Source organism: Mercenaria mercenaria, chromosome 7 (assembly GCF_021730395.1).
Source record: "Mercenaria mercenaria strain notata chromosome 7, MADL_Memer_1, whole genome shotgun sequence".
Lineage (NCBI taxonomy): Eukaryota > Metazoa > Mollusca > Bivalvia > Venerida > Veneridae > Mercenaria > Mercenaria mercenaria.
In genome coordinates this window covers 63002998-63023493 of record NC_069367.1, presented here as the reverse complement: position 1 = coordinate 63023493, position 20496 = coordinate 63002998, and the positions used below count along the sequence as shown (strand labels likewise).

The 20496-nt window shown below is 32.8% G+C and overlaps 1 protein-coding gene across 4 annotated transcripts in view; it reads left to right on the top strand.

Annotated features, from left to right (window-relative positions):
* Positions 1-19694, top strand: part of LOC123554063 (uncharacterized) — a 33805-nt gene extending 14111 nt beyond the window's left edge. For 2 of the 4 annotated variants that reach the window (XM_045343937.2, XM_045343938.2), the window contains exons 2-3: positions 10154-11150; positions 11755-19694. In XM_045343937.2, the coding sequence (XP_045199872.2) occupies positions 10178-11150; positions 11755-16010 (5229 nt within the window). In that variant the 5' untranslated portion in view covers positions 10154-10177 and the 3' untranslated portion in view covers positions 16011-19694. Of the gene's footprint in view, positions 1-6805; positions 7975-10153; positions 11151-11754 lie in introns of those variants that run through there. The other 2 variants (XM_053548520.1, XM_045343940.2) reach the window with 2 other exon arrangements.
* The last annotated feature ends 802 nt before the right edge of the window (positions 19695-20496 follow it).

Sequence of the window (20496 nt, the reverse complement as noted above, 5' to 3'; positions counted from 1 at the left end):
TTAATCCTTTACATTTTTTACAATTAACTTCATTTTCTAATAAATATGAATACATTTTACTTCTTAATCCGACAAATTCAACAATAGGAAGCGGCAGCGTTCATCTTTAAATTTTCCAATTACTTTTTTATTATTATCAAAATAAATTTGATTTTGGGTTTAATCACTATTATCAAATAAATCTTTGTCCTTATAAAATCTCATATGCATCTTTGGTTTTTATTTCATAACATAATGATCAGTGTCAGTGATGTAATTTACAATTATCCTCGTCAGCTTTCTTAATATAATTATTAATGAAAATCATACATTTAATATTTTGATAAATCTAGAATGCACATTCCAACATAACAAGGTCTGTTTAATAACAAACTTTCTTTTATTCTATGAATACCAAAAAAGGTTAGAGTTAAACATCGTTGAATCTAACAATGAAGGTTTGGCTATGTATTTAATAAAATATTTTCATCATGAGTTAATTTAATATTAACCTCTTGCGTAAATTCTCCATCGTCTTACCAAATACAGAATTGTCATTAACTTAAAAAAGTCCTTTTCAAATGAATTTTTTGCTTTAGATCTTTTTTGAGTATTAAAATCAATATACTTTTTAACCAAGGACTTTCATTAAAAGTTAATTTTTGTGTATTTTTGTTACTTTTAACCCTAATTGTGTATATAGTTCAAGATTTTTATAATGAACTACATAATTTTGTTTTTTCATTAAAGTTGGAACCAACTTCTTTACATTACTTTTTCCTATTTCAAATTCTGTTTTAATATTTTTACTATAATCAGAAAGCCATTGATCTGGTATAATAATTTTTTCAGGAGCTAAAGGATAATCATTATGTACAGTATGTAATTCTTTTGGATATTCAAGATCACATTCAACTATAAAGTTAGTTTTACCTTTTGCAATTAATTTCTTGAATTGTTTTTCGGATATAAATTTAAAGTTTCCAGAGGGTAAAGGTTGACACATAGCCCAACCGTAAAGGTTATTGGCGTCAAGGTACATAATGTATTTAGATTCTAATTTAGGATTATAATCTTTCATATATTTATTGTTTGCTTTACTGTATCTGTTTGAAATATAACTTATTCCTCCTCTCAGTCCCTTTTCAATAAAAAGATACATATCAATATCAGTTATTAAATCTAACTTAATTCCAGTCATTTTTAACATTGCATCCCAAGCTAAACCAGGACTACTAAAATAATGACAAGGATCTAATTTGTAGTACTCTAAACATATTTTTCTAAAATTTTCAAATACATCAGCTAAAAGTAATACGTCAGTTTTTAAATATAGATCATGATATTCTCCCATTGTTTTAATTTTAAATTTATTCCAAACATTTTTAGCATGTTCATATTCGTTGTCAGATATGTGTGTTTCATTTAAAATTGAATAAAACTCTTCTTTAGAAGGTAATTTTGTTTCTTTGAATTTTTTAAATGAATCCATGTAATCATATGTATAAACACCTTTTGTTTTTAATAATTCAATGTAATCAAATTCTTGAGATAAGTATTTAAATTCTGGAATATTTTTTACTAAGTTATCCAATGATTGAGACATAAATTGGAATGAATCAATAAAGACCAAGTCAGAAATCATAAATGCCATATATCTTTCCATATTGTTAGGAATAACATTAATTTCTTTTTTAAATTTCCCTATTTGTTGCATAATAAAATGACCGTCATAACCTCTTAAATTATGAAAAATAACAGGAATTTTATGTGTTAGTTTAAAATTGATATTACATTCTGAGTGAGCACCTCCTCTGAATTTTCCTGTTATATGACAGTGGTCTCTTACTTTGATTGAATCTTCTATATATTCTTTTTCACAGATATGACAAAACTTTTGTTTTTTAAATTCGGTTGAATCTTTTTTAGACATTCTTAGTTCTTTGTTAAAGTGCTCTTTAAATATTTCTTTACAATATTCCTCTTCCTCAAGCATTTTTTCAATAAACTTATAAACTGCATTAGGGCCTCTATAAATCTGGGTTGGTTTAGTATATTTATCGTCATAACAACAAACAACTTTATAGCCGTAACCACAATCTATATGATTTTGATATGGTTCAGTAAATGAAGATTCAGTTGATGGTAAAGCAGTTAAAACTTTTTTAGTTATTGATTCAAATCAGCATAAATTACAAAAGGTACTGCTAAACCTTTATGATAATTTTTAAATTGTACTTTACTTCCCTCTTTTGGCATTTTTACACCTTGGATACCATTAATAGCTAAACAATTTGGAATATGTTCATTTAATATTCTTTCTTGAGTAAAGTGTTGTAAGCAACTTTTACAGAAATATTTTTTTTCTTTATGTTTGGTTTTGTTAAACATTAATCTATTAAAGTCTTTTATCCAAACATAATGTTGGACTACAGTTCTTGAGGGCTTACAGTCATCATCAGTTATTTTATCATTTATTTTATCATTTATTTTATCATTAGTAATTAGCAACATGTCACAGTGTTCTTCGTATTGATATTTTGATATGTACAATGGATAAATACTATTTTCTTCATAACCAAATATATTAAATGTTATTTCATTTAAAACTTCAATTTTAGGTATTTGATTTAATGTAACAGGAAATTTAATTCCAGTATAATCAAGATCGTTTATATGTTTTTTATATTTTGAAATATTTTGAGATTTTTTTCAACAGGAAATTTGTAAGCTAAATGACACCATCTAAAACATTCGTTATTCATCATTCTTTATATTTATTAATCCTTTCATTGGATGTTGTAATGGTTTTGGTAATTCTAAATACTTGAAGCAGCCAATGGGCTATACTTATATCTGTTTATATAATGAGCATCAACTGACTCTATTCTCCAGCCACTTCCTTCAGAAATCCAATTACCAATTCTATTTATTATTCATCAAAAGCTTGATGTAAGTTTTTTTTATTTCGTTTGTGTTAATAATTTCTAAAGCCTTTGATTGAAAATAAGCTGATTTATATATTGTATCAGTTTTATCCATTTTTACAAAGTTATTTTTAAAACAACGTTTATTTTTATACCTTTTAAGTTTTAAGTTCAGATTTAAAGTATTTCATAAGAGTCGTTTATATTAAATATAATTGATTCTTTGGATCTTGTTATATGTAATTTTAATTTCAAATTTCTTATATATTGTTTTGTAGATCTCTCAATTTCCATCTATATTTATATTTAGAATAATAAAATTCGTTAAGCAAAAAAGGATTAAAAAAATAATTAAAAAATAATAAAATAAATAAAGTTTTAATTATCTTTAAGAAGAAATAAGATATTTAAATTTATATCTTTTTCCATTAACTTTTGATATTCCACATTTTACTCGGTTTTCTCCTTTACAGCACATTGTTATTAACCAGAATTAATACAAGGTCTTTAGAAGCTGCATAATTGCTTTTATATGTTTTTCTTCATTAGTATCACAGTCGGTTACAATAACTTTTTTAGGGTTGTTTCTAATATTATTTGGTCTGGGACAATCACATAACTTTTTAAAACTAGAGGTTTTAGTACTCGAGGGTACAGCATTTTCTTCTTCAGTTAATAGACAACCACAGTCCCATTCAAATAAAGTTCTTTCACGAAGATAAGGATCTATAACATTTTGTAATTTATCAATGACATGATTTTTATATTCATCGCTAACTATTTGATCAAGTTTTGATTTAATAACATTTCTTCTTTTAAGAACTTTCTTATATGAATTTTTATCTGGATTCATTATTTCTCCTAAAGTGCTAGATAATTTTGACATAATCATTCTATCTACCTTTCTATTAACCATCTATATATAATATACTTATAGAAAAAAATCTCTAAAACGCACCTAAAGAACATTTAAAAAATAGGTAATATTATCTATATCTTTTGAATAAGATTTAAAGTCATTTTTTCTAAATTGTTATCAACTGTTAAAATTTTAATACCTTCTTGAGACATTCTGTTTAACCATTCTTCGTGTAATTTGTGTAGTTTTTCTAAATAATCTAAACCAACTCTATTTTCTTCCGTTCTGTTTCTTTTTTGAAGCCTTTTAAAGCATATTTCTGGGTTGGTTTTAACATAAACAAATCCGTCAATTGGGTTTTTTCCGTATGGTTTTATAATATGATCAGTTAAGAAAAGATTGTATACTGCCCACTCGGGGTCATTTATCATTGTCGTGATGTTGTTTTGTAAAAACGTTACTGTTAGTTAAATAACAACGTTCAAGGACAGAAACACCATCAAACTGTTTAGCAGAAGATAGCATTTTTATATGACTGTTTAAAGTTGTTAGCTGAAAAGGAAATAAATATTTGGAAGGTTCTTGAGCAGCAAGTTCAAAAAGGTTATATGAATTATAATCAAAGTCCATAACATTTTGCCATTCGTGAATTGGTTCTGGAATTATATTAAAATTAGGATTATATTCTTTAATAATATCTAAAAACGTACTTTTTCCTGATGCAATATTACCTTCAACTGATATAATTTTTCTCATTTATATAAAATACTTATAGAAAAAATCTTTAATAAAGTTAATATAACTCTTCTTCTTTTTTACTTTTATATCCGTTAAGTTTAAATTCCTTCATATACGTTTCAAAAGGCATTGAATATTTTTTTTCTTTCTGCATTTCTAATAGTATTGTAAAAATATCCTGAATAAACTTGTTTCTCTTCTTCTTTATTTACTTTTCCAATCCGTGCTTTTGTTATTAGTTGTTTTATTTTGTGATGATGTGCTTTTAAATAAATTTCTTGTCGTCAAGTTTTATCTGTTAGTAAATATGGTAATTACTGATGGAACAGCGCCAGCAACTGCTACAAATATAGGAATAGCTGGAACAAGTGCTAATGCAGCTGAACAACCAAAGACACCTGCTGTAATATATAATCCGGTACTTACTCTCCCACAAAATTTATAACTTTTTCTGTAAGCAGCAGCTAGTTTAGTTAAGTGAATGATTAACTGATCTATTGTTTCTATTCCATTATTAGAAATTAAATTTTTATGGACCATTTATAAATTATTTTTTAAATTAAATTTCTTCCAATTCACTAAATGGTACCCAACTATTAAATTTTTCACTATAACCTTCCATTTTACTAAAGCTTGTTTTTTCTTATAGTCTCGTCTAATAACTTTTTCTATTCTAAAAACTTCTTGTGTAGTAGGTAAAAGTTCTTGTTCATAAAATGAACCTTGAATTATTTCATTATTTAAATCTTTAATAGTGTATGTTCTGGGATTTGTATTATTAATTTTATAAATTATAAATATTTCCTCTGTCCAGTTTGGTGTATATCCTTTTTCAAAATGTCTTTTAAGTTTGCTTAAACGAACTCGATCACCAATTTTAAATTTTTGTTTTACTTTTTGGTATTTTTAAATCACCATATAAATTAAAGTAAACAGTACCTTTATTTAAGTTTTTACTAGCTTCGGTTGGTGTCATTTTTATACTAGAATGTTTTGTTTGTTATATTTATCAACCATATCCTGCAAATTATCTAAATAAGTATAAGTATTATTTGCTGTAAAATATTTCCACATTATTCTTTTTAAATTCTATTAAATCTTTCAATTACTACAGCTTTGCCTTCATTAAATGTATGATACATATTAATCTTATTTTTATTCAAAATGATTCAAACTTTTTATTATAAAATTCTTTTCCTTCATCTACCCATAAATTTACTGGTAATCGTCCTTCTTAAAATTATTTTTTCAAATGCTTCAGTAACAGATTTTCCAGTTTTATTCTTTAATGGAATAACCCAAGCATATTTACTAAATATAATCAATAACGGTTAACAAGTACTTTACTCCTTTAATTATATTTTGAAAAAGCTTGCATGTCAACTAAATCAGCTGACCAAGTATCATCAATATCATTAACTATCACTCTTCGTTTTCCTAAATTTCCTTTTAATTGGTTTTGTGTAATTCTTCTGCTAATTCATCGCTCCATGTGATTCCGGGGGTATACTCTACCCCCTTTTCCCGTTTTTTGATTTTTGTCCGAGACCAAGTGTGTATTTCGTTTTGATAGCTGGTTTTACAACTAAATGTTTTGCAATCTTTTCTCCAAATGTTTTTGATTTAGTTTTATTTAAATTGGAAAGCATTTGCTTATCACATGTACCCTTTTTTACACCACTGTCATAGCAAAAGTCATGGTCCATACATACTGCATCCAGTTCATTGACAGGGGGTCCATTATCTAGGGGATTTCCTGGCCCACAATAATTATATCCTGGAAGTGTTAAACCTTTCTTAGGTAATAAAGGTAACATTGCTTTGTGAATATCTAAATTACCCCCTGTACTTTTAACAAACTTTGATTTCATTTTTCCACAAGATGAACAAGTAGCCTTTATCATTTTTCTCCCGTTTTTTGTTATAACATAATGAGGATTTATATTATCAGTTAATCTTCTTTCTTTCAAACAATATATTTTATTCTGTAAACTCATCTATATCATATGTATTTAAATTTAACTTTAAAACTTTTTAGTTGGTTTTAACTGGGTTTAAAACCTGTGGGTTTTTAATTGTCCGGCATTGGTCAGTCTGGACTGAGGGTCAAAAGGTCAAATGAGGTTAAACCAAAGGTTTTCATTCGGTTTAACTAAAGATTTAAAAGATTGTCAGGGTATCAAGGGTACTAAGTTAGTATTTTAAGTTAAGGGCAAGGTTAAAGTCCACTTATAGAATAGGGACAAGGGGTCAGGGTGGGGGTTAAAATGCCAAAAACCCCATGTATCTAACTACTGCTATACAATAGTAAAATATCTGAATATATAAATTGATGAACATTTAAAAAAGAAGAATTTGGTTTCTAACGGCTATGAACCATGTTTTACCACTTGTAATTAATATTTTAACGCGTTAAGTATATGCGCACAGCTGCTGTTTTTCATCAGAATAACGTGTAGCCGCTGCAATCAAAATCGTATCATTTTGATGACTATGGTGGCTGATTTCTGCCATTTCGTGTTGGCGTGTAATCGGGGCGAAAACACGACAACACGAAAACTCGACAAATACCTAATTTGTCGAGATTTTGCGTTTTCGCGTCGGCGGGGCGAAAACACGACAGCACGACAAATAGAGGGCACCAATAGGACATATTCATACCCGCCAACACGAAATCTCGACAAATAAATGTGTCGTGTCGGCGTCCTCTAAATGTCGTGTTTTCGTGTAAAATTGGTCGGGTTTTCGTGTTGCCAGCATATGTCAATAATGTCAACAAATGTCTTAGATCATTGTGTTATCTGCAGCTATTTTTAATCATGGGTGAATATTTTTTATTAAAAAAAAACAACAACAACAAAAAAAAAAAGCAAACGGACCAATACATTTTATTTCCCAACATAATAAACCTTATGTTTACTGACGCATAAGAGTTATATCGTAGAAAAATTTCTATAAGCGAAAATGTTATCAAAATTGTCATTTTCTCCCATAAATACCCATAATGAAAATTTGTGTGAGGTTTAAATTGTTCAGATCAGTCTAACATTAAATCAAACACACGACCCTATCTTTTTTATTTGCCGAATTTTAAGAAGATTCTGAAGTTGGAAAAAAAAGTATTTAATCAAATTGTACATTGATCTGCACTAGTAGAACTACAAGGTGAAAACACGAGACACTCCTTTTTGGTATACAACAACATCGTTGCTTTATTCTAATGTCAATAACTTATTATTTCCCTTGTTTCAGTGTGCGTCTTCTAAGCAGATATATAGTATAGTTTTATTCCACGCCCACTTTTAGCTCAAGAGGAAGAACTCAGATCTACGGATCGCGGGGCCGTGAGTTCGATCCCCAGGCGGGGCGTATATTCTCCGTGACGATTTGATAAATGGTATTGTGTCTGACATCGTTCGTACTCCACCTTTGATTCATGTGGGGAAGTTGGCAGTTACTTGCGGAGAACAGGTTTGTACTGGTACAAAATCCAGGAACACTAGTAAAGTTAACTTCCCGCCGTTACATAATTAAAATACTAATAATAGTATGAAATGCAGTGGTCTTAACTATCATCTGTTCTTACGTAATATTGTTAACTCTCCAATCTGACTAAAGTACTTGATCTTCTATGCGTAGCGTAATAGGATATGTACTTTAGTCAGATTGGTTAACTCTCCGCTTTGTCATTGCGGACAACCCGAGACCAGCTCACATTTTTTGCTTGAATGTAGACTGTATTACCTTCCTCGGCATGTAATGTTAACTTCTGTTGGTAATTTCACCCAGTCTATCACTGTTAACACCTTACTTTATGGTGATACTTCTCTGTCTGATACTGACAACAGACAAATCCTCACAGCTGTCCAACAATTTATCCTTGGAAGCCATAGGTTCGCTTGACTTGTGATCTGACCCCTATACTGTTTCACACTGTCATTATCTCCAGACAACAAGACTGTTAAGTATATAAAGCTAAGAGTGGTTTGGGGCAGCTGAACATTTCCTCTACATAGTTTCTTCCTTCCCTTTTCATTCTAGAGAATATAGTTTTTCTATGTACTATTTCATACTGTAACCTTTATGGTTACCTAATTTTGCTAAAATATTCTAAATACTAAAAAAGCGATGTACTAATACTTTTATTTCATCTTTACCTTCCATTTCTGAGCATTTTGTTGTTTTTTTCCTTTTTTTTTTTGTTTTTCATTTTCCTTTTTTTTTCCTTTTCATGAATAACTAAGAATGTGTTACACATTAGTTTAACAGCCATCCATAGTATTGTAAATATTATCTTTCCGGAGGATGACATTATAAGTATTTCAATACTTCCGTCAATATCCTATTGCTTGTGTTGTTATGTCTGTCTGTATGTGTATGAATGTATCTTGTGTAACATTTGCAATAAAATATTCTTAAACTAAAATACTAATAATTAAAAAACGACGTTAAACCCAAAACAAACAAACAAATCCATGATGATGTGTAAAAACCCATTATAGAGATTGATGTGCCTTGTGTGTTTTGCTTACATTTTACAGTAATGAAACAGGTAGTAAGAAAAAAATCAGAATTCACACATGTTGATGTACATTTTATCACCAGAGATGAATAAAAAGCAAAGTCTAATCGTGAATATATATACAAACCCATGTAAATTTGCATCCGTGCAAAAGCGTCCCTGGCGATTAAACTCCGTCTGAAATACAATGTGTATACCAATATCTGATAATACAATAATACATGTATTTGTATTTCGTGGTATACTAAGCGTTAAACGTTTTCAATAAATCACAAAGCAACGATATATGCCTTTTATTTGTAGAACATATTTGAGCCGCGCCATGGGAAAACCAACATAGTGCGTTTGCGACCAGCATGGATCAGACCAGCCTGCGCATCTGCGCAGTCTGGTCAGGATCCATGCTGTTCGCTTTCAAAGCCTATTGCAATTAGATAAACCGTTAGCGAACAGCATAGATCCTGACCAGACTGCGTGGATGCGCGGGCTGGTCTGGATTTATGCTGGTCGCAAATGTTGTTCATGGTGCAGCTCATTTAGTAACTGTGCAAATAATAAGAAAACGGAGTATATCCAGACGACGGTACAAACTGGCACATACCGGTTCATGGCATCATAAATCTCAGACGAATAGAGTAATGTCCCTTTGCAAGCAGAAGTAAAGCGAAAATAATAGTCGGGTATAACAAATTCGCTAAAATTAGAATCGCTAAAATAAAATTGATACCAAAATCGCGAAATTTGCCGTACGCGAAAAAAAACAAAAAACAACAACATGATTTACGGTAATAAAAATAACAGAAGTCAAGTTCTTATATAAATGTATACATGTTGATACCTTTTACACTGAGCAAACGTTTTGAATGTTACAGGGATACTTTGAAAAGATATTCGTTTAGTTAATACTAAAATACATGTTCACAAATTAAATCTGCATAGATTTGTAATAAAAATGTGCGAACCTATCGCTTCAGATATGACCCACTAATCTGACACAAGGGTGATATCGTATATATCAAATAGGTGATGTTATTTTAGTCTATCTTTTATCAAATGAATGATAATATATTGTATACATTAAAATGTACAGTTATGGTCTGTATAAAGAGCTTTTGTATTTATTATTAGGATGCCATGATATAACAGTAGGAAATGGAGCATCAGAAACAATCTCAAAAGACGCCTTCCTCTGATACTGGCAAAGCTTCAAAAGACTCACAAATGCAAAAGAAACAGGGTGAATCAGTTGGCGGCAAACGTGAAAACAAGGGTCGGACTAGAAATGTAGAAAAGGAAAAGGATGTAAATAAGGTTCGTCCATTCAAAATTAACGCCAAAGAAACATACTTATACGTTATTATACCGGAGCAATGTTCAGACAAATCAAAATTAGAACCGTTTTTGCACTATCGAATGGGAAACAAAGATGCTAGTACCATGAAATTTTGCTTAACAGATTTAATGCCTGTTCGTTTAAGTAACAAAAGTTGTAGTTTGGTGACACTGCGATTCGAGAGTTCAAAGAAAGCTGCTGCAGCTACTAATTTATTACATAAAAGTAACCAAAATTCATCTAGCAAAATCCGTTGTTATAGCAGTAAATTTGAAGCACTTGGTGAAAAGGATCCAGTCGACGCTGAACGTGCATGTGTACTAGAAGAAGCCTTCAAGGAAATAGTCGAGACAGCGTCGCGGACAGCATTGAAACATGATGAAAAGTTGACAAAAGCAAGAGATAATTTGAAAGAAATTGAGATGGTGCTTGGCAAAGAAAAAGGACTATCTCCCGCAGAATTCGAGAAACTAACAAACGAAAAGTTAGCGGTTGAAGATAAATTCCTAGAATTAGAGAGACAGCGGCGAGAGTTCAACGGCTTTATCCAGAACATGAAAACAAAACTAAACGGTATCATTCATTTCGAGAAATTTGACAAGGAACTGAAAGAGATCAGAAAATATTTTGGAGTTGAGTGCCGTCGACTTGATGCAGCTTTGCCCATGTATGCTAGACGAACGGATATATTGAATACCATTAGAGACAGTCAGGTGTCTGTTATACTTGGAGAAACTGGGTCTGGGAAATCTACGCAGATGGCACAGTACCTTTACCAAGCAGGTTTCTTGTGTAAGTTTGACTATGTCATATTTTGAAAATAATATTGCTCTTCATACCCATAAGGCAACCCTGAAGTTTGACCTCGATATAGCCTTTGGAAATTGCTTTTAGTTATCATTTTCAGTATTAATGACATGGTTCCTATAATCTTTGATTGCATCATGCCGGTAACGAAATATTTTCCTGGCGATTGACATTGGCATATTATTGTTTGTCTATGTTTAAAGTCAAGTCAAAAACTTCTATCAAATTCAACTGTATAATGCCGGTAAAACAATCTACCTCCATTTAGCAGTTTACTACCGGTATTTATCATAAACTTTTGACCCGCAGGGGATCCTCGAACCTTCAGTGTGGAAGACAAGTGGTTCTGAAGGTTTCTTAAGATCTCCAATATCTTTTAATTATCTTCATCTTTTTATGCTTACAAAGACATTTTATAATGTTTGAGTCATTTAGCTGTCACATGCTTGTTTGTTTGATTATGAAAATACGACAAAGGGCAGACACCATGCTTTCTGACTAACACATTGCAATATAATTAAATTATTAAATAATGATATTAATAATACTTCTGAATAGAAATGTACAATCACAGTATTTTATCTTACAGCAGGTGGCTTTATAGCCTGTACACAACCACGAAAGATTGCCGCTGTTAGTCTAGCAACACGTGTTGCCTCAGAACTTTCTTCTGGCGTTGGTCAAGTGGTTGGCTATAAGGTTGGAATGCAAAGTAAAACAACCGCTGTTACGAAGATTGTATACATGACAGATCATATCCTTTTGAACGAGTGTCTAGTCGACACACACCTGTCTAAATATTCGTGCGTGATCATAGACGAAGCCCACGAGAGAAGCATTTACACGGACTTACTCTTGGGTATGCTGAAACAAACTCTTTCAAAAAGACCAGAACTGAAGGTTGTCATTACATCCGCAACAATCGATCCAGATTTATTTGTAACATACTTTGGAGGAATGGAAAAATGTCCAGTACTGAAGGTTTCTGGAAGAACATTCCCGGTCGACGTGATCTGGGATGGTAATAACTCTGAAACACCTTTTCCAGACGACTATATGAACAAAGCGCTAAATAAAGCCATTGAAATACATAACAGTTCTTCGACAGAAGACGGAGACATACTTGTATTTCTTACATCTCCCGCCGAAACCGAAACTTGCGCTGGAAAAATGAAAAGATGTGTCAAGGAAAACAATGTTTTGTGCCTTCAACTTCACGGTAAATTGAAACCCGAAGAGCAACAACAAGTCTTTGCACAAACTCCTAGTGGAAAACGAAAAGTTGTGTTTGCCACAAATAGCGCAGAAACATCCATTACTATTCCAGGAATCAAATTTGTCGTCGACGCTGGTGTCGTCAAGGAAATGCGTTTTGATGCGAAAAAGAATATGAATTCTCTTGATGTCGTGCCCGTCAGTCAAAGTTCATCAAATCAGAGAAAGGGAAGGGCTGGGCGTACAGAATCCGGAAAATGCTTTCGATTATACACTGATGATGATTTCTGCACTATGGAGAAAACTGCAAGCCCGGAAATATTAAGAATTCAAGTTTCACAAGCAATGTTGAAGCTGATATTGCTGGGTGTCGATCCGATGAATTTTGACTACGTCCAATCCCCATCACGCGAAGCTATGGTTTCTGCAATGGAGGAATTGGAAGAAATTGGTGCAGCAGCAGACCGCACTATAACTGAACTAGGAAGATGGATCGCAAAGCTACCAGTAGAGCCAAAGCTTGGAGCGTTCATAAAGAAAGGCATAGATAGAGGATTTCCTATAGAGGTTCTAGTTGTTGCTGGGTGCTCTAGTCAGAGTGGAATCTTTTACCGTGCTGGTACAGCTGAGGAGAAGAAAACCGCTGATATGAGGAAAATGAAGTTCTGCCACAATGATGGAGACTTTCTAACAGCGTTAAACGTTTTCCGTGAATGGGATAAAATAAACGAAAAAGCAAAGGGGAGATGGTGTACTGAGAATAGCGTCAATGGGAAAGCTATGAAAGGTGTACGAGAGATGATGAACGAAATCCTGTCTACATTAAAGAAAGAATTTGACTTTAACATCAAGCATAAATTTCAGCCCCCTGATGACGCAGATGGTGTCGTCAAACAACTTGTATTTGATTGTATGATGAATAACCTTGCAATTTATCTTGGTCATGAAAGCGCTGGATACCTCATTGTCAAACGTATGCAAAGAGTTCAGCTGCATCCTGGATCGGCACTAGTGTCTCTAGGATCTCACCCGGAATGGGTTGTCTTCAACAGAGTTCTAAAGACTTCGGCAGATTTTATGACAGAGGTCACAGCTGTTTCATTATCAACAATAAAAGAAGCAGTAAAAAGTAAGAGGATATCAATAGACATCAATGAGCTTGAGAAACAAAAAATCAGACTGGTCTTAAACATGCGATTAGGGAAAACAGTCTTTTGGAAATTTGTTGGCAAAAATCATTCTAACAGGCGAAAGATTGAAGGAGACATACAAACAAAATGTAATCAAACGCCAGTTGTTATTGAAGCAAATAAGTTATTGGGTGTAGTATCTCTGTTTTGCTTACCAGAGTATGCTGAACAAGCTTCAGGTATACTTCGTTCTATCCTTGAGAATATGGTTCTACAGATACTTGCCGAATCCAGAGAAGAAAGCATTGGGAATAGGAATTCAGGAGTTCGTGTTGTATTACGAGAAGGAGGATCAGTAGTAGATTTACTTATGCCAAATCAGTTCCGAACGCTGACTATTAAGGTCAGAGGATCTAGCAGCATGGCCGAAAAAAACGTTCGAGATGTTCTTGAAGGTTTTGGGAGCATAGCAAATATATGGAAAAGGAAAGGATATGGTCCAGTTTGGGGAAGCGTGACGTTTGCTGAATCGAATGACGCTGCTGCTGCTCTCAGTATGATAAACAAAGACGAGAACAGAAAAATAGATTTGATTCCAGTTACTTTTGAAAACAAGGCATCTATCGGTAGAGACTCGCGAAATCAAAGTTTTACCATTGTTATTACATGGTGTAGGCGAAAAGCAAAAGGACTGTGCTTTGTGACCCTAAAAAGACCTGAGGATAAAGCTATGCTTTCTACAGCTTCAGCCATTATTAATGGTTCCACCCTGTCTGTCAGACTTTCAAAAACCCAATCGGACGCATCTAAAGCTCAGTCTGATTTGTTCATAAAGGGGCTCAGGCCAGATACAACTGAAGAGCATGTAAAAGAAGGGTTGGGACAACTTCTCGGAGTATCACTTGAAGATAGCAATACTAGATTTGGAAACATCATAATTCCTCGTACAGATATGCCATGGAGTCAAGACCAAAACGCACAAACACAAAGAGAAATTTCAGGCCTTATACAACGGTTTGCTGGGACAGACTCATTCAAAGTAAATGTCAAAGAATTCAAACAAAAGACAGTCAAATGCATTGCATTTGTTACATTTTCGGACTGGAAGACATGCTTTGACACCGGAGAACGTCTACGTGGAAATTCACAGATAGATGGAAGCATCGTGCATGCTAGGTTTGAATGTAAGGCCAATGTATTTGTCGCTAAACGTATTTTTGAAATTATCAGAGAAGATATGGAGCAACTTATTGACAAATATAAGCAGAAAAAATCATCTACTACTGTCACGTCACGCCAGATGAAAAACGAAAACTACTGTATCGAGATAAAAACATTAACTCCGGAAAAACTAGCCAAAGGCAAATGCAAAGTTGAAAAGCTCGTAAATGGAGATACATTAGACTGTGAAAAAATAAGTAAATTGGAAGCCATTTTCAACCATGATGGCAGATTGAAGTTAAAGGAAATAGCGGATAAGACTGGCACAATCATTTTTGTTGACGAAAGACGAAAGAAAGTAATTGTCCAAGGTTCATCAGAGGGAAAGACAAACGCTGTCTCCATGATAGAAAACCTTATCGGGGCTATTGAAATATTAGCAGAGAAAGTAGTACGTTTTAAGGGTAAAGACAATCCTCCTGGATTATTGAAAGTTCTGCTAAGGAAGTATGGGATGATGTTCGAAAAGCTGAAAGTAGAAACAGGTGTTTCTAGCATTCACCTTAATATACGATACCATGAGGTGACACTTACAGGAAAAGAAGAGGCTATTGAAAGAGCACTAATACAAATAAGCAAAGTGAGGGAAACGATGATACAAGAAGGTGAGCATAAAACAGCCGATTCTGATTTTCCAGATTGCCCAGTATGCCTTTGCCCAGTTGAAGAAACAGACATTTCCAGACTCGAATACTGCGGACATTCGTATTGCAAATTTTGCCTTACATCACAGATTCAGAGTGCGATAACAAACCGAGAATTTCCGATTGCATGCGCAGAAGAAACCTGCAACAAGCCAGTAGCCATCAGGGATTTAGATGCACAGGTTAAAGGTGGGAATGTTACATGGGAAGACATAAGTGGTGCAAGCATTGCATGTTTGGTTACAAGAAATACTGAACACTTTAAGTATTGTATTACGCCCGATTGTGGAATAGTGTATCGAGCGACAGAAGAAGTCAACATGTTTGCATGTCCAGTGTGTAATATTAAAATCTGTACAAGCTGTCACAACCAGTTTCATGAAGGATTGACATGTAAAGAAAATGAAAGCGCTGGTACAGAAGATACTTCATTGGAAGAATGGCTTAAAGAAGAACCAAACTTGCGGAAGTTATGTCCGAAGTGCGGCTATGCGATAGAAAAAATAAGTGGATGCAATCGAATGACATGTAAATGTGGAGCTAATATTTGTTGGAAGTGTTTAGCTTTTTTTGAGACCAGCGGAAAATGCTATGATCATCTGAGTAAAATGCATGGCGGTTGTTTCGACTACTAACTCTTCCCAAGGTACTGATGATACCGTCATGATTCATATGAATCCATTCTACAAATAGATAACTGAATACAAAAATAAATACAAAATGCCTTTTGGACCTCCTCGGTAGCCTAGTGGCAGAGCGTCCGCTACGAATGCGTGTGGGTTCGATCCCCGGCCGCGTCATACCAAAGACGTAAAAAATGATTCTAGTAGCTTCCTCGCTTGGCGCTCAGCATTATGAGGATAGTGCTAAGACTGGTCAGCCTTGTGTCAGTATAATGTGACTGGGTGGGGTAGCATGCCACGTGTCTACGGCGTGATATTCCAGTGAAGCAGCACTATAAAGTTGGGCATTGTGCTCACTGCTACAAGTAGACAAAGCCGTTTATATGACTGAAAAATTGTTGAAAAAGACGTTAAAACCGAACACACACACACACACACACACACACACACACACACACACACACACACTGCCTTTTGAAAAAGAATGACTTTAGAAGTGTAGGGCATATTCTACAAAGGAATCCGATGCAGTTGTTTCAGGCTAGTTAGTGTCCGTTGCTTGAAAATGTTGTACATGTATATGTACACGGTAACCGAAAATTCATTAACCTATTTCCTTGAGCTGTTTTAAGATACTGTTTTGTTAAGCAGCACAAATGGACTGGCCACAACATAAGCATATAGATTGGCCGCAAAATTTCCTGCGTGATACCTTTTTGGCAGATAACATTACTTAAGGGGGTTTGTTCAGTACAATTATTACAATTTTTTATTGATTCTTTCTAATGTTGACATGACAAATGATAAGTTTAAGTACATGCCAATAATTTTCCTATTCTTGCCATGTTACTGTTCATAAAATACACTTAAACTAATAATATACTCTCTCATTCTCTTATTTTCGAGTTACGATAAAACTGTCCAAACAATTCACTGGAACTGATATTTAACTAAGTTATATTAAGGTACAGCTCATTGCCAAAAAAATGTATATCAACAGCGCAATCTATCTAAGAGAAACATAATTGCACTTTAATTAAAAAATAATAGAAATATTTTAAACTGAAACATTTGTAGTATGTTATATTTCAGCTGTGTCACAAGGAAAACAAAAAATAAAAAAGGGATTTAATATTTTACAGTAAATACAAAAGATATTCCGGTAACCTATTACAATTAAAAAAGAAAACAGTTTCACTTTATACTATCATTTAAATGATATAATGCAATTTAATGCTGTGCTGTCAAGCTGTATAAAACGATATGTGTTATAAATCTTATCATAAATACCAATTAACATTTATAATAAATACACAGCAGTTGACCGCAGATTGGTCGCACGGCCACAAGATAGGGATGTCATGATAAAACTCTAAGTTAAAGCGAACTGCCCATTGGACCGAAACAATTAGCGTTTTCAGGTTACAGCCCAGTGCTTAAAGTAATTATGTTTTTCCAGTTTTTACATACGTATATAGATGCCATTTTTATTATTATTATTTTTTTGCTGTTGTTTATTTATTCTCTTTAAAATTCATATAATTATGTGAGTATCTGTCGCATGATACACTTTTTTAAATAAGATTTTGTGAAATCGTTAATGTTTGTATACATGTGTTTTGTTGTTGTTGTTTACTGAAGGCCATACTGAAATAAGTTTACGTTTCATTATCATGTTATGTACACTTTGTATGTTATCTTCATTCAATAAAGATTTTATTATTATTATTATTATCATTATTGTTATGTAGTTCTAATATTTTCCTCTTTGTTAGCAGTTTGATTACCGGCTTCTCCTTTTACGCTTATTTACATTCATGGAAACAATATAACGGCAATTATCTGTAGTTCCAAGCCAATGATAGTGTCATTATTGAAGGACCAGACCACAGAAACAGGCACGCAATAGCACAGATTTTGAACGTTGTATGGAGACTGGACACATGCAATCCAAAGTATGGCATTGCTTGTACCTGGAATTTTGTCAAAAATAGTACATAAATTGTGCGGACACGATACAACATAACTGATATTTCTATGACGTACGCCCGTAATTTACCTTCTAGAACCTAGGTTAATATCTAAAAATTACTTCATATGTATTACACATGGGAAAAAGTAATTTTCATCTACAGTTATTTTGAGTCCTCTGAAATATTGATAGCTGTAACAGACTTATACAATGTTAAGTGCTATTTAAGTCTTCTGAAATTTTAAAAAGAATTCAGTCTTGTGAAATGTAAATAGTTATTGCAATTTTCTAAAATTTCAGTCTTCAGAAAATGTTAACATGTATATATCATTGCAGTCTTATTTAAGTCTTATATATTTATACATATCTTTCAATATGTATATAGGTGTTGGAGTCTGTAATTATTTATATCTGTTTCTGAAACTTTGATATTTCTTTCAGTTTTCTGAACCGTTTGAAATTATTTTAGTCTTTTATAGAGATACGTTTAAAGAACGTCCATGTCAAAGACGTTATATTGAATAATAACCTCTGTTCGTTTGAAGCCTATGCTATTTCGTAGTTATAGTTTTGTTCACAAAATCACTCTAGAATTTAATCAAGGTTGCATTGTATGTTATTTATTGTACATATTTGATTTGCATGTACTTGTATTGTATATATCTTGACTATATATTATAAAATTGCGCGCTGCGATTGAATTTAACATATTATATATAGTTATCTAATCCGTTTGTATTGCAAGGTAATAGGACAGGTTGGTACTAGCCGATATGCCCATGTTTCTTCCTAAGATCTAACAGTGAAAAAGCCAACGAACTATGTAATTTCTCAAAGAAATTACGTGAAACAAATATTTTAGAGTTACGTGAAATACATTTGTGTTTTAAATTCTGCAGCCCTTTTGAAATTCTGTTACATTTATTGTATGCTAAATTGATCAATATGTATATGTAACAAATTAGTGTGTTAAGTTGATATTATGCGAATTATGATTGAAAGTAGAAAGAAGTAGACTTTTGATAAGCAATTTCTTAAAAGAATCAGTACAATGTAAATATTATCATGTATGAATGCACTCAACGTAACAAAAAATACAAGACTATCGTATGTTGCCGTGGATATATTGTAAAGTTGGACTATTTGTTGATTTTAATTTTTGTTGAATAGTTTTATTTATTATAAAAACTGCTTTCGTATGAAATTCTTCTCATAAACCAAATAAGTACAACAAAGTAGGCATAACACATTTTAAAAACGAAATTGTGACATGCACGGCTCTATTTGCGACAGCACCTAAATTATGAAATTGCTTGAATATTGATGGAGATCTCCTATGAATTTATGTAACAGATTTCGAAATGTTAAATATTTTATCATCTGTTAGTTATTGTGAAATAAAAGTAAAACAATATGAAACAATTACTTCTAAGAAAGCAACATTTATTCATTTATTAAGAACACCTTTGCTGTCTGAAAAAGATGCAGAATTGCTATCTACTGCGTCTGCAGCGCAGTACAAGTTTGATTTTAGTCGGCACAATATTTTCTATATACTCATCAAATACATACTTCTTTACAATGAGTTATTAACTTATTAGTTGAAATTACATTATGTTTGTACTGCACAATTCATCTGGTAACATTCAATTTAAAATATTAAACTATACTGAATGTACATATGCATGTAAATGATATTGAATAAAACGTGTTGAGTTATTTAATATATGTATTTGTTTTGCAAGTGCTTTAACAATCTTCATTGCCTACCGAACAAGATAAGCCGATAGTCGAATGTCAGTTTAATATATGAACCGTTTACTGTTATCTTTTATGTATGGGTCATACAAGAACCTAATCAGGCTGTTCTAAGAATAGGACAAGAAAATATGTTAGCACAATACCAGAAACAACAGCGTGATAGCCCACTCTGATAACTGTAATTTCAGTTCAACGTGTTGAGTCATGTTACTCAAGCAATACTGAAAAAACACACCCCAAAAACATGCCTTTTCCGCATAGTTGTCTGGTCTACAAGTTAAGAAAACATGTAGTACTGTGATAATATACTTTCTCATAAATACATTTGAGCCGCGCCATGAGAAAATCAACATAGTGTGTTTGCGACGCATCCGCGCAGTCTGGTCAGGACCAATACTGTTCGCTAACGGTTTCTCTAACTGCAATAAGCTTTGACAGCGAACAGCATGGATCCTGACCAGACTGCAGGCTGGTCTGGATCCATGCTGGTCGCAAATGCACTATGTTGGTTTTCTCGAGGTGCGGCTCATTTACTCCACCGACCTTACGCTTTGCACAGCAGAGATACCAAACCTAATGGGTTTTGACTTTACATTTTATGAACAGCTGCTAAAGATAATTTCTAGACTAGATAAAGACAATTTAACAATTTAAGAGGTGTTGATTTATCAAGTTTATTGGGCTAAAACATTGATTTTGTGACTCTTTCGACTTTTAATCAATAATGTATAAAATCAATCCCAAAAATACCATGCTATTAACGTA